Source organism: Pavona decussata, unplaced genomic scaffold, assembly GCF_977016875.1.
Source record: "Pavona decussata unplaced genomic scaffold, jaPavDecu1.1 SCAFFOLD_137, whole genome shotgun sequence".
NCBI lineage: Eukaryota > Metazoa > Cnidaria > Anthozoa > Scleractinia > Agariciidae > Pavona > Pavona decussata.
The window spans coordinates 2,361,344-2,376,989 of NW_028145550.1; the positions used below are offsets into that span (position 1 = coordinate 2,361,344).

The 15,646-nt window shown below is 38.2% G+C and overlaps 3 protein-coding genes across 7 annotated transcripts in view; 2 read left to right on the forward strand and 1 right to left on the reverse strand.

Annotated features, from left to right (window-relative positions):
- LOC146467299 (C-type lectin domain family 4 member G-like) overlaps nt 1–8,432 on the forward strand; it is a 134,244-nt gene extending 125,812 nt beyond the window's left edge. For 3 of the 5 annotated variants that reach the window (XM_085126219.1, XM_085126216.1, XM_085126217.1), the window contains exons 6-8: nt 169–345; nt 732–902; nt 7,810–8,432. In XM_085126219.1, the coding sequence (XP_084982345.1) occupies nt 169–345; nt 732–902; nt 7,810–8,234 (773 nt within the window). In that variant the 3' untranslated portion in view covers nt 8,235–8,432. Of the gene's footprint in view, nt 1–168; nt 346–729; nt 903–7,809 lie in introns of all 5 variants that reach the window. The other 2 variants (XM_085126218.1, XM_085126220.1) reach the window with 2 other exon arrangements.
- The window catches only part of LOC146467294 (uncharacterized), a 285,496-nt gene that overhangs the window by 215,567 nt on the left and 54,283 nt on the right, over nt 1–15,646 (reverse strand). The gene's annotated exons all lie outside the window — the stretch shown is intronic.
- On the forward strand, nt 11,063–12,557 carry LOC146467304 (uncharacterized). The gene has a single exon (XM_085126221.1). The coding sequence runs from the start codon at nt 11,253–11,255 to the stop codon at nt 12,417–12,419; it is 1,167 nt and encodes a 388-aa protein (XP_084982347.1). The 5' UTR covers nt 11,063–11,252; the 3' UTR covers nt 12,420–12,557.

Genomic DNA, 15,646 nt, shown 5'->3' on the forward strand with positions numbered 1-15,646 from the left:
GAAAGATGTCTCCTTCACCAAGACGTTTGAAGTAGTTAAATTTTCCCTTAGTGCCTATGAAGTATGGAACATGTGAGAAGACTAAGCATGTTTCCATACGAAGCCAATCAGGTTATCTAATTAATCTCTAGTTATTTCTGACAGTATCACTTCAAAAATTGTTTGCAGTCTCCTCTGCCATTCAGAATGACGAGGGACTTGTACAGAGCTTAAAGGATGACATCGATGAGATTAAGCAATTGGTTAAGAAGAAGAAGAAATTTCATACGAGAAGAAAGAAGACCCTGGCATTACTCGATCAATTGTCTGAAAACGTTGAACAGTGCAGCGGCGGAGACAGCGGCGGTAAGTTAAAATGTTAAAATAGAAATTGTCAATTGTTAATGCTATCTAGAACCTCATGGGTATCAGGGACGCGGAATTGAACGGAATCCAAACTGACCTGTGGTGATACGAAGAACTACTACTACTACTACCACTACCACTACCAGTACCACCACCACCACCACTACTACTTTAAAAAGCAAAAAACAAAACAAAACAAACAAACAAACAAATGGGACAATTCCGCAATAGAAAAAATTCATCTCAAATTCTGTAAACGCTACTTAGAAGTAAACAATAAGGCCTTTAACTTAGCTTGCAGAGCCGAACTTGGAAGATTACCGCTAATTGTCCCAATTAACGAAAAAAATTCAAAAATTCTAAAATTCAAAAAAAAATTTTTGCAGTCTCCTCTGCCATTCAGAATGACGAAGGACTTGTACAGAGCTTAAAGGATGACATCGATGAGATTAAGCAATTGGTTAAGAATTCGAAGAAGAAGAAATTCCATACGAGAAGAAAGAAGACCCTGGCATTACTCGATCTATTGTCTGAAAACGTTGAACAGTGCAGCAGCGGTAAGTTAAAATGTTAAAATAGAAATTGTTAATTGTTAATGCTATCTAGAGCCTCATGGGTATCAGGGACGCGGAATTGAACGGAATCCAAACTGACCTGTGGTGAAACGAAGAACTACTACTACTACCACTACCACTACCAGTACCACCACCACCACCATCACCACTATAAAAAGCAAAAAAAAAACCAAAACAAACAAACAACAAAAAAAACGAAAAACAAAAAACAAATGGGACAATTCCGCAATAGCAAAAAATTCATCTCAAATTCTGTAAACGCTACTTAGAAGTAAACAATAAGGCCTCTAATTAACTTAGCTTGTAGAGCCGAACTTGGAAGATTACCGCTAATTGTCCCAATTAATGTAAAAATTATGAAATATTTTGTCTATCTAAACAAGAAGAATTATTCCTCTATAGTCAAACGAACTCCCTTGTGTCGAAAAACCTTCACTTTATTAATAATTCCGGATTTTATTCCAATTTTATCAACATGATAGAACAATACCATTCATCTAATTTAGTTCCTGAATCTTTTGATAATGACACAGTTAGACGATATTAAACCTATATGAAGAAGAAATATAAATATTTCTGGCGACTCAGCGTTGAACATTGAAAGAGACTAGAATTTTACAAAGTTTTCAAAGATGAATTCTCCACATCCGATTACTTACACCAGCTAATGAAAGGCGAAATTTAGTGGAGTTTAAAATAAGTAATCATAAACTTATGATTGAACTAGGTCGGTATCAGAGAGATCATATACCCAGTGAAACCAGATTATGCCCATTGTGCAAATCAAATCAAGTGGAAAATGAATCTCATTTCTTGCTTCAATGTAGCAGATACTCTTTTCAGAGGGAGACTTTCTTAAATCGAGTCAATGAGATAAAACCTGACTTTGAAAGGAAATCAACCTCAGAAAGCATAAAACTACTCATGAACGATCATCATGTAAATAAGCTAGCAACGAAGTTCATTTCCTCATTTATAGATACACGTGATACATTGTTATTATCAAATGAAAGTGATGTAACTTAGGACAATATTACTATTACCCTTGTTTTATTAATAATTACTTAGCTTTTGCAATACTGTAAAATCTTGCAGTCATGCAAACAAAGCGATTTCCTAGCACTACCACTACCACTACCACCACCACCACCACTACTACTACTACTACTACTACTACTACTACTACTACTACTACTACTACTACTACTACTACTACTACTACTACTACTACTACTACTACTACTACTACTACTACTACTACTACTACTACTACTACTACTACTACTACTACTATGTATGGTGCCAAGGCCTGATAACCCCCATTTACAAATCTGGTGACAAGAATGATCCGACAAACTACAGGGGCATCTGTGTATCAAGTTGCCTCGGAAAACTGTTCTGCTCAATCTTAAATCAACGTCTACACTCTTATTTAAAAGAAAACAAAATATTACATAACTCACAAATTGGCTTTCTGCCTGAAAACCGCACTGCAGACCATGTTTTTACTCTTCGAGCCCTGCTAGATAAATACGTTCACTATCACAAAGAAAGGGTCTATGCCTGTTTCGTAGATTTCCGCAAGGCTTTTGACTCCGTCTGGCACGTTGGTTTATTTTATAAGCTACTCGGTGCTGGCATTGGAGGACAATTTTACAATCTAATTAAAACTCTTTATTGTAATTCTTCCTGTTCTATAAGAATTGGAGACAACAAAACACGATCTTTCTCGTACTCCAGGGGTGTCCGTCAAGGGTGTATTCTAAGTCCTCTGTTATTCAACTTTTATATTAACAATCTGCCATATTCATTTCAAAACGCGCTTTCTGATCCATTTGTCCTCCCAAATGGAACGAAAATAAACTCACTTCTGTATGCTGATGATTTAATCATTCTGTCGAGATCCAAAACAGGATTGCAAAACTGTTTAAATACGCTATCTTCTTACTGCAAATCATGGATGCTAAAAATCAATCCTAAGAAGACAAAAGTAATGATCTTTCAGAAACGCTCAAAGAAATCCGTTGACATTAATTTTAAAATAGACACCGAACCTGTTGAAATTGTTCAGGAATACACTTATTTAGGAACTCGTTTAACCCCAACAGGAAATTTCACTCTTGCGTTAGATCACTTAAAAGAAAAGGCCATGCACGCCTTCTCTAACATCCAAAAACACACACTCCTCAGTAAACTAAATCCCAACACAGCATCTCAGATCTTCGACACGATGATATTCTCGATCTTAAGCTATAACAGTGAGGTTTGGGGTATGTACACGAAGCAGGAGTTCAAAACATGGGATAATTCCCCATTAGAAAAAGTACATTTAAAGTTTTGCAAACGCTATTTGGAGGTAAACAACAAAGCCTCTAACCTAGCATGTAGGGCTGAGTTAGGGCGATATCCATTACTTATTGCAATAAACCAAAAAATTATGAAATACTTTGTTTACCTAAACAATAAGGAGAATGACTCTATCGTTAAGCAATCTTTTCTGATGTCAAAACATTTACACTCCATTAATAATTCCGGTTTTTACTCCACTTTTATGGGCATGTTAGAAAAATACTATTCATCTGATCTAAATCCTGAAAATTTTAGCAATGAGACAATAAGGCAAATTGAAACTAATATGAAAAACAAGTATCTACGTTTCTGGCAACACAACCTTGAACACTCAAAAAAGTTAGAGTTCTATAAGGTTTTCAAGAATGAATACTCTTCGTCTAATTATTTAACTCATTTAAGAAATTTTCCTGATAGACGAAACCTAGTTAAGTTTAAATTAAGTAACCACAAACTCAGAATTGAAGCTGGTAGACATCAGAAAGATCATCTTCCTAGAGAGTTAAGATTATGTCAGTTGTGTCAATCAAATCAAGTGGAAAATGAAACTCATTTCTTGTTTCAATGTAGTTGCTACTCTTTACAGAGGCAGACATTCTATGAAGACATAAGTAAAATGATACCTGATATTCAAACGAAATCGACATCAGACATTGTGAAACTACTGATGAACTCTAAAGACTATAATGTAAACAAACTGGTTATGAAGTTTATTTCTTCATGTATGATTATACGTGACAGGCTATTATTGGATATTGATGATGTAACTTAGAATTAATTATATATTGTTATGATACTTTACACTGTTTTGTTAGTAATTAGATTATATAAGCTTTTGCAATACTGTAAATCTTGTGGTCATGCAAATAAAGCAATTACTACTACTACTACTACTACTACTACTACTACTACTACTACTACTACTACTACTACTACTACTACTACTACTACTACTACTACTACTACTACTACTACTACTACTACTACTACTACTACTACCACCACCACTACCACCACCACCACCACGCTTACTTCTACTGCTGCTGCTAACAATTTAAAACAACATGTGTAATTATGATAAAAGCCCTCCTATAATTCTGTGCTTTTGAAAAATGTTAAACCATTCATCACTTGTTTCATTTTAAGTGAAGGAAAAAGCCACTGTATTAAAATTGCTGTAAACGAACTATCATGTAAAACTCATTGTAATGTAATCATCAGTCATTCGAAAAATGGCCTAAACTACTGTGTGTTATTATAAAACATCGCACACCCTCCTATTACAATTCGTGATGGACGGGTATTTTTTTAGAGTTCTCAAAACAACATTTGGCTAAAACGGTGCGTTGACCTTGAATCACTTCAACTACAATTACAGTGCCGTCCTTGTCTCAAATTACTAAAGTGAAGAAGATTGTGCATTTTTCTTCCATTTAATCGTACGAAATCACTGCTTCGAAAATGTTTGTGTCATATACACTATGCAACTTTGCAACTCACACGAAATAATTTGCACGTAGACTTGTTGGATGGAGTATTTATTTCTCTTGTCCTAACCTTACAGCGGTTACCCACCGCCTTCAAAAAAGTGGCATATGGTAAAACATGGACTGGAGTGGAGTGGAGTGGATTTGTAAAACATGGACTGGATTAGTAAAAGGTGGATTAGTAAAAGGTGGATTAGTAAAAGGTGGATTAGTAAAAGGTGGATTGGTAAAAGGTGGATTAGTAAAAGGTGGATTAGTAAAAGGTGGATTAGTAAAAGGTAGATTGGTAAAAGGTGGATTAGTAAAAGGTGGATTAATAAAAGGTGGATTGGTAAAACAATAAATGAAACAATAAACTTTTGTTTGCAGATCCTTTTCGTTCTCTTTTTATCTTGATTATCCATACAATGATCCGATCAAACAATGTAAATGGTATACATTCCAAATAATTCATTCTTTACTTTTACTATTAATTCACTTCAACATTAACTGTAACGAAATCATAATAAGCAATAATTCCCTAGTTTTCTTTTTATTGTATCAGAACGTAAATGTAATATTTCCGCATTAGTTCAACGACAACAACAACAACAACAAAAAGAAACGCTGTTTTAACACTGTTGAATCAACAAAAGTTTTACAATGATGTCCAAACGTTCGGCCTAGTAACGAAACAACAGAACTGAGACTGGGAGATGTTGTTTATTTATTACCATTTTATAACATTTGAATTTATCAGCTTTTTTCATGAAATGGTTTCGAATTTATTTTTTGATGGCGTGACAGTGAAAACCACTGATACATGCATCCATAAATAGTACGGTTGGAATGAATGTTTTGACCTTTGACCAATTTAATTTGGCATAATTTAAATTTTGCTGCGAAAGCTTCACGGCGCGCTCGTGATCGAGATTTCGGCTTTCAAGCTTCCATCTCTTTCTATTAAAAAGCGAAGACGGCAGTTTTCTTTGCCAGAGTTTAGATGGAATACAATATGCATAAAGGAAGAGATAGGGAGTGGCACATTTGGATCTGTTTATTTGGCGAAATCAGCGAAATGCACCGACGAGGAGCATTGTGTTGTCATCAAGAAACTCAAAGGGGAAGCGGCAGATGCTAAACGACGTTTCGAAAAAGAAGCTGCTATATTGCATAGCGTGAAAGGCCACCGAAACATCTCCTGTTTTTTAAAGTTTTGCCAGGAGCCCCACGCAATCATGATGGAGCATTCGTGCTTCGACTTCGGTCCCCTTGGCGTTGAGAAAAAAGTGTCCACGCGCCGTCCGACCTCGTGCCATTTCTTCTTCCAGAGCACAAGGCTATGGCTTTCACCAGACTTGGCGTTTCTATTTAGTTTTTTTTTTCTAAATTAAACATCCCGACACGGTAACTATTAGTAGTATAGGTAACTATTGCTGAAAAAAAAAAAAGATGTTTCAACAAAAATCGCGAAATTTTGCATGTAGGTACCGTCTTTTTTCATTCTTTAGCTGAAGAGTGTAACGGGTTTGTTTTATTTAATTTTCAATTATGTGTAGAAAAATAAGGGGAGCGTCACAAACATAACTATTAGTCGCACTAGAACGATTAGTATATCAAACAAATTCTACACTTGAGAAAATTAGGTTTGGCGAAGCAACCGGCGTCACGTTTACATTTCCTATGACATCATTACATTGAGTAAGCAGTTTGGTGTAAATTTTAGCGTCTCCGTCATAGAATAAGAAAAAACATAGGCGAGGTTTAGTCTGACGGAAACTAACGCGCGCGGTTTATTAGATTGGATCATAGTCGTTATCGAGATATATATGTAAATATTAAGCAAGTAACGAACAACGTTTGTTAAAAGCGTTTCTATCACAGGTTTTTTTTTGCGCCTGCAAGAGGTTACGATTACGATCTTAAAAAAAATTGATGCAAAAAAAAATCGCGCTAACTTTAGTTCACAGCTACTAAGCTGAAGAGTATAACGGTTTTTTAGATCACCTGTCGAATCAGGGGAGCATCATGATGTATTAGGTTTTTCATCATCTTGTATTAGGTTTAGCGAGGTGACCAGCGTCACATTTACATTTATTGTTGCTGTTGTTTCGTTACTAGGCCGAACGTTTGGACATTATTGTAAAACTTTTGTTGATTCAACAGTGTTAAAACAGCGTTTCTTTTTTTGTTGTTGTTGTTGTCGTTGAACTAATGCGGAAATATTACATTTACGTTCTGATACAATATAAAGAAAACTAGGGAATTATTGCTTATTATGATTTCGTTACAGTTAATGTTGAAGTGAATTAATAGTAAAAGTAAAGAATGAATTATTTGGAACGTATGCCATTGACATTGTTTGATCGGATCACTGTATGGATAATCAAGATAAAAAGAGAACGAAAAGGATCTGCAAACAAAATAAAGTTTATTGTTTCATTTATTGTTTTACCAATCCACCTTTTACCAATCCACCTTTTACTAATCCACCTTTTACTAATCCACCTTTTACTAATCCACCTTTTACTAATCCACCTTTTACCAATCTACCTTTTACTAATCCACCTTTTACTAATCCACCTTTTACTAATCCACCTTTTACCAATCCACCTTTTACTAATCCAGTCCATGTTTTACAAATCCACTCCACTCCACTCCAGTCCATGTTTTACCATATGCCCAAAAAAGTTCGATCTTGAAGCTAAGTTTTGGTGGACTGCGTCAATCAAAGAAAAGCCTTTGAAATTATTTTGAATTATTACAATATTTTAAAGGCCAATTTATCTAAAAGAAAGGGTGTCGTTTAGGGAAAATCGTACTTCTGAATGAAAAATTGTAAATCGTGCAAGCAATAATTTATAAAACTAGCGATTCCTACAGCCGTTCTTGAGTAAGCAAATCACCACGTGCAGCTTGGAATTTGTAATCTGAAACTCTTTCAAAAAAATTAATATCTGTAAAGTTTTGAAGCCAGACTAGTAGCACTGGCATTTCCTCTCCACCCCTAACTTGCAAATGGGCAAATGGGAGATGTTTCTTATGCAAACTCTTATGCTATTCCCTTTATTCAGGTTGCTGTCCACTTGACTGGGTTCCGGGTGAAGGTTCATGTTATTACATCGACAATACCAAAACTCGAAGAATGAGCGATGCTCGGAACAAATGCCAGGAGATGGGAGGAGAACTCGCCATCATCGAGTCAGAAAAGGAAAACGAGTTTATTTTCGACCTGTTAAAAAAAACGGATGGATTATCCCCATCGGGTGTATGGATTGGACTCCAGCGGCAAGATGACGGAAGTTTTCAATGGGTTGACGGCACCCCAGTGGTGTATAACAAGTGGGCTCCTGGGGAACCCAACGACCACTTAGGGGTCGAGGATTGCGCCCACATGTATTTACGTGTAGGGAGCCCTGTAGAAGGAAAGTGGAATGACGGCCCCTGCGACTGGGGAGCGAGCCCCGGTTTTGCTTGCGAGAAGCAAAAATCATGTTGAGGGGGCCAGCAGTTCATAAAGCTTACTCGCATATAGTAATTAAAGTAGCCGATTCGTTGTTACAAATGTACTAGCAAATGAAACAAAGATATCTGTAAGAGCGTCAATTAGCTCAATAGGTAGTCAGCGTTTGTTTCGTTACTTAATTGAGGTGAATGTTGATTCAGGTGAAAAATAAAAGAGGTGTTGGCAACTTAACATCGTGAAAACAATTCATTCTGTTCATGTTGAGTTGGGTGACGTCAGCAACTTTTTGCTAGCATGATATTGCTCTTAAAACACTGCAAAGGCAATATAGAGGACGTTTCCCATGGGTGATCGTTACATGAAGTACGTTGCCACTGCGCTTGCGGACCGTCCGAACCGGATGTCACGTCCTCAGAAACAGTTTGTGGACAGCTGTCCTACGTGATTGAATGTTATTCAAGTGTCAAAATGATCACAAATAGACAAGAATTTGTATGAAGTTGAGATTGTAGCCGTGGATAATCCTGAGAGGAAACAGATAAAATTCATTTCGTGGATTACAGTGAACAGTTTGATGACTGGGGTGACTTAATGACTGTGAAAGGTATTACTTTCCCTATCTTCGTTTGGAAAAGAAGTTTCGTCCCGAAGGAGGATATTTATGAGACAGGAGCAGTATTTTTTACGGTCAGCTTTATCATCAAACTTAAGCTTTAGTCTGGGCACATGGACTAACCTGAAGTGCGAGTAGAAATAAATGTCGAGCCATGTAGTTGATTTCCATTTATCAAGCAGCCTTCGGACACTCGCACCTCCCTTCTTTTTTGCCGAATCCACTTTGCTCTTTAGCAGACATATGATCTTTCCTGAAGGCGGCAATTATATTTTAACTATTAACAACGACTCCTTTGATCCCCGATTCCGTTAAAACGTTCTTTATAATTTCGGCTAGCGCAGATTCGCCGGCTTGCTTTTCTTCTTTGAAATGATATGAATTAGATAGATGCGAGAATAAATAGAAGAAATAAGTATGTACTAAGTATCTATCCTCCAAGTCCCATTGTCTTAGCTTTTATAGTTGCGAAGTTATCAAGGGGGAGGTGGAGGGAGGGGGGTAGGGGCTTTCCGTAAAGACAAAATAAAGCCCAGTCTAAATATGGTTAAATGCCTTTAAAATATATCGTGTTCGTATGTTTTGGCAGGTCACGTTCGTTCTCAGGAAGAATTCTCAAACGGGCCAACAAAATGACTGTTTATTTCAAATCATGCAAAAAAAAAAATCAACTGGCCTGTTGTGTTTGAAATTTAATAAAAGAGGTTATGTTTAAATGATTCCCTGGTAGTTTCTCAAAGCTCAAAAAGCTGCCCTGAAAGAATTTTTAGCTCCTGAACAAAGCCCTGTCGCCCCTTGTGTGGAGAGAGGGATTCTTGCCCTTGCCTGCGGAAAGGTTCACGTTGTCGTTTAAAAATAGAGAGCGGCCTCAGGCTGTTCGATCAGAAGATCTGAAAAAAAAAAAAAAACGTGATCTTGTTAAGTCACAGTAAAAATCTTCCTATGCATAAGTGAAGTCCTCCTTCTCATCGATTCCAAGGGCGCCTGTGATCCTTTGGACCGTGATTCACTATACATTAAGTTTAGGATGACACTGAGGACGACACAGTGCTTTAACCTAAACGGTTTTTAAAAAATCTTTTTGCATACCAGGAAATCTTTGAAACTACCGTTGCAAAGACCTGTTACAGGGACCTACTCTGGAAACCTACAGTCCCCTCTTGTGGACCTTTAGATAAATTAGACAATCTCTACAAGTCATTCACAGGCTGTTCTAGTTCTCAGTTCGCTGTCATCCGATCGGTCCCTTTTGTGGCTTTTTTGCAGAGAGAAAAGGGTCTTTCAACGGCGACCAATGGAGATAAAAAGCAATGGCCTTACAAATTTTCGTGTTTTGCTTAACATTTTCCCTTTTGTATGCTTGCGAAATTTTTTTTATGGAAATAGAATTACCTAAGGAGACGATAAAATGTTTCTGATTTCTTTAATATTCGAGAAATATTGATTGTTTCTACTGCAAGTGCTTTGTGTGTGCAGGCGGGAAAGCATCATGTTCAACAAAGAAAACAATCATCGATCATGTTTAACAAAAACAGCAACAACAACAACAACAACAACAACAACAACAACAAAAGCCTCATATGTCTTTGCAACGTTTCTTTTTTTCGTCCCCCCCCCCCCCCCACCCCCTTCAAGTAATTCATAAATGTTTGTGTCAGCACACTGCATTTGTCGTGAAAGCGAAATTTTCTGTTTGAGAATGCCTAGAGAGATATATTTTCGAGTTTCGATTATACTTCAGAAACAGTTGTTTATATAGCGAATGTTGTTTATCCACAAACTGGAACACACATTTAGAAACCAGGAGCCAGATACACGAAGCCGTCCTAAATCAAAATGGATCCAAGTATCGTTTCTTAACAAAAGCTTATTATTGGAATAACAACAGACTATTGTTCAGAAACAGTACTTAGGATACATGGTAACTTTGCAGGGCTTCGTGAATTTGGCCCCAGGAGCCACAGTTGGGATTTGCTTTTATACGTGTCATTCTATTTCGTGTACAAAAGAAACTGATCTTTTTTTACATCGCAAAGTAAATGTTAGAAGCGAAAACTGTTGACAATTTTTTCCCAGAAGTATTTCACTTCCAAAAACGAAATTATTTGCGCCCATGAGCTGGGAACCAATCTTTCCGCAATAATAATAATAATAGTAATAATCTAGTGAATGGACCAAAGAGCTGGCTGATTGTCAAGTCGGACGTACTTGCAGTTGAGGCAAAGAAGGTGTTTGGAGACAAGGTTAATATTACAACTGAAGGCCAGCGCCACTTAGGGGCCGTCATCGGATCTCAAGAGTTCAAAGATCAATATTGTCGGGAAAAGGTCCTTGGATGGAAAGGAGAACTCGAAGCCCTATCTGAGATAGCAAGGAGCCAGCCTCATGCAGCCTACACTGTTTTCACGAAGGGTTACAAATCCAAGTTTACCTATTTCATGCGCACAATAGAGTCGTTTGAAGATTACGTTGACCCTATTCAAGAGGCGATTGACGACTTACTCCTCCCAACACTATTCGGTCAAACGGAGCCCCTCCCTAGCAATCTGCGTCAGCTTTTTACTTTGACACCCGCTCAAGGAGGGCTTGGCGTACCTGACTTACGGTTTCAAGCTCCACAGCAGTTTGCTGCTTCTACGAAAATAACAGCATCGCACGTAGATTCCATCACCAAACAGAGCACTTTCATGGTGGCAGGCGAGAGGTCCACGGAGGAGTTAAAAAGACAACATCAAGCTTCAAAAATTGCGTCGGTGAAATCGAGAATGGAAAGTATTGATTCCACTCTACCCTCGGATCTGCTGCGGTCAGTTAACCAATCGAGAGACAAGGGTGCGAGCTCGTGGCTTACCGCAGTACCTCTTGTCGATCAAGGCTTAGTGCTGAATAAACAAGAATTCAGAGACTCTCTGCGTTTAAGGTATAATTTTCCCCTGTCTGATTTACCAAGCAAGTGTGTTTGTGGGGAGAAGTATACCGTCTGCCATGCCCTGTCATGCAAAAAGGGAGGGTTCGTGGCGCAGAGACATGATGGCGTCCGCAACCTACTCACCTCTTTTCTTGGTAAGGTTTGCACCAACGTTGAAGTCGAACCACAACTACAACCTCTCGACAATGAGCAATTCAACCTCAGAAGCGCGGTGACAAGTCCGGAGGCAAGACTGGACATGAAGGCAGGGGGCTTTTGGTCTCGAGGAGTTACAGCATTTTTCGATGTCAGAGTAACGCATGTTAACTCCAAGTGTAACCAGGGAAAAGCAACATCGACAATCTTTAAAGAGCAGGAAGAGGAGAAAAAGCGGAAGTACCAACAGAGGGTGCTGGACGTTGAAATGGGATCTTTCACTCCCCTAGTTTTTGGAACCAACGGTGGGATGGGAGCCGACTGCAATTGCTTTCTCAAACGCCTAGCCGAGAAGCTCTCAGAAAAGAATGAGGAACCTTATCACATTACTATCACTTGGATTAGAACATTGCTTTCTTTTGAGATTTTAAGGTCGGTACACACGTGCGTAAGAGGCTCCAGGACACCTTTTCATAAAATTCCATTTGGGGATTTCATTGATGACTGCCGCTTGAACGCTAGCCAAGCGTGTCTCCGCTAATTTTAGAAAGTGAATGATGGCGTGACGTTGTAAATTAGTATTTTAGGATCTTTTTAACAACTTTTTTATTTCATCAAAATTTTAGTCTTACTATTGTTAAAAAATTGTGCTTGAAAATAGCTCTGTTGTGCTTGGAAATAGTCGTTTTTTTTTTTAATCGAAATGAATTTTAAATATTGAATTGTAAATAGGTTTTAATAGCTCTTTTTTCTACTTTTTTTTAAAACTTGTAAATATCAATTTTGCTTGGAATATTATAATAAAGAAAGATTTTATTTTTATAATAATAATAATAATAATAATAATAATAATAATAATAATAATAATAGCCGTTTATTCACAAATCCAAGAGAGAAGGAGATAAATGAGGTTTTCCCATTCTAGTTTATCTCCTGATAAGAAAATAAATAAATACATTAATTATTTACAACTGTTTAAAATACTTAACATAAAGTATATAGCACATCACACAGTAGAAGAACTTAGTGTTCACTAGAAAAATTTGCAAGGTGACATCTCAGTGTTTTTAAAGGTTGTCAAATCTTCCGCCTCGGCAATTTCCTTTGGCAGATTATTCTACTTATCGATTATGCGTATAAAAAAGGAATGTTTAAAACTATTCAAAGTTGCAGATTGGTGATTTGCTCTTAAGGGCCGAAAATCATGTGCAAACGTAAAAAATGCTGAGGGATCTAGTTCATTAAGGCTGTTTATTGTCTTATAACACTCGATAAGCGACGTAAATAATCTTCTTTGTTCAAGTGTTGGCCATTTAAGGAACTTCAGACGTTCTTCGTAAGGCATGTCTCGCCCAATATTTCCAAGGGCACATTTGGATGCTCTACGCTATACTTTCTCCAAGGTGTCTAAGTCTTTCTTAAGGTGAGGGCACCAAACTGGAGAGCAGTACTCAGTATCGGACGTACTAGGCTCTTATAGAGTTTAAAAAAAAAAACTCAGGATTTTTAGGACCCACCGTTCGTCTTATGAATCCAAGCACACTGTTTGCCTTATTTGCGCATTTGTTGGCTTGCATACTCCATGATAGGTTCCAAGTAATGTAAATTCCAAGATCCTTAACTTCAGATACAGCTTTCAACTGATTACCACATAGATGATATTGAGGACTTGAGTAATCATTCTTTTTAGAAATGCGCATCGCTTCGCATTTATCAGTGTTAAATTTCAGCTGCCACTCATTGCTCCAAGATTCCAGGCGAGTAAGATCTTTCTGTAAGATCTTTCTGTAGCTCTTCTTAGTATCCCTGAGTACCCTATACACCTTCATATCGTCTGCAAAGAGTTTTGAGTTTGACATAATATTTCTCGAGATATCATTAATATAAATGAGAAATAAAATAGGTCCCAACACTGTTCCTTGGGGTACACCAGACAAAACGGAAGTCCAAGATGAGTGATGTCCCCGCAGAACGACTAGCCTCCCACGCAGACGTTCTTAGGGGTTCGTCACGCGTTCCTGCGTGGGGCAGGAACGCGTGACGAACCCCTAAGAACGTCTGCGTGGGAGGCTACAGAACGACACGCTGGTATCGATTTGTGAGAAAGCATCTAAGCCACGAAAGGAATGGACCTTGGATACCACATGCGTGTATCTTTGTCAAAAGGCCTTCGTGTGGCACCGAGTCAAACGCTTTCGAAAGGTCTAAAAAGATAACATCAGTTGTCAAGCCTTTGTTTCTCTCGTGGGCCCAATCGTGAGACAAAGATAATAATTAAGAAAGACAAGATTTCCCTTTCAGGAACCCAAATTGCTCCGGAATAAAAACCTCGTTTGTAATCCAAAACTGAACAAGCTGCTGTCTTACTATCATTTCACACACTTTGCACACCACCGATGTTAGTGAGACTGGGCGATAATTCTTTCGATCGTTTTTAGCGCCTTTCTTATGCAAAGGAGTGATGTCAGCCAATTTCAATTTTGTGGTAACATGCCTGATGCAAGAGACGCATTAAAAACAACACTAAGGCCTGGGGCAAACGTCGAATCTTTGTCAAACTTAATTCGTCGCACCTATTAATTTTGAAATAGGCGCATGAATGGTGCGACGTTTGCCGCAATTAAGTTCGACTCAAATTAATTGGTTTGACTCCATCATAAGTTCGACTTGCCAAGTCGGATAATGCGACAGTGGTTCGGCGTTACAACAAACGCCGTTCTAAACACGCGCTGAACTCAATTCATAAATCATGGAAATTACAAAATAATTGATTGAAATGTGATGGACTGCGCAAAAGTCACAAAAATACCGACTCCCCCATCTGCCAAACACTATTTCCCCTCCTGACGAGCCTGCGCTGTACAAAGACAATTTTCGCGACCAGGAATGGCGAGCTATCGAAAGTCATTGCTGACATCGCACAGCGTGATGGAAATGTGTTTTTCGTGTTTCATGAACACTAAATATAAATGATTGAAATGCGAATTGCCTATTTGCAATCAATGCTCAGTGTTTGAGTCTTCTCTTTCTTTTTTTCACAATTAATTGCCAAAGAAAGGCCCGACGAGCACTGTATTTCGGCATTTCGCTAGCAAGTCCTAGCAATAACTAGCCGCGCATCGAGTGAATAGCACAGGGACATGTGCTTATTCCCGTGTTTCATGAAGTGCAACTTGTGAATTAGGATCGACGCAGGTTCGACGTTTGCTACCACTCTAGAATTAAGTCGACTCTTTGTCGAACCTGTTTTTAATAAATTCGACGCGACTTAGGCCTAGGGCAAACGTCGAATCTAAGTCGCGTCGAATTTATTTAAAATAGGTCCGACAAAGAGTCGACTTAATTCCAGTGTGGTAGCAAACGTCGAACCTGCGTAGACCCTAATTCTCAAGTTGCACTTCGTGAAACACGGGAATAAGCACGTGTCCCCGTGCTATTAGGGACCTTACGAAAACACCACGGCGACGGCGACGACAACGCCACAACACAAAAAGCTTAATGAGCAAAAACAATCGCTCTGCACGTGCGTTTTAAATTTTGGTACATTTCTTTGTCGTCCTCTGCAAAACAACAATGTGAAATGACCAAATTCAAGGTTTTGTTGAGAACGTGAACCCACGGGAGTGAATTTTTCATTCTCTTCCTTTACTTGAATGGTACTCCTACCAATTTGGTTCCTGGCTAGTTTGTCGTTTGTGTATACAAGTTGAATGAGATAAAATAATCGCGAAGTAGCACAAATGAAATAAAATTATACTTTCACAGCTT

Coding starts and splice junctions, on each gene's coding strand:
- LOC146467304 (XM_085126221.1), top strand. CDS start 11,253: ATGCGCACAATAGAGTCGTTTGAAGATTACGTTGACCCTATTCAAGAG.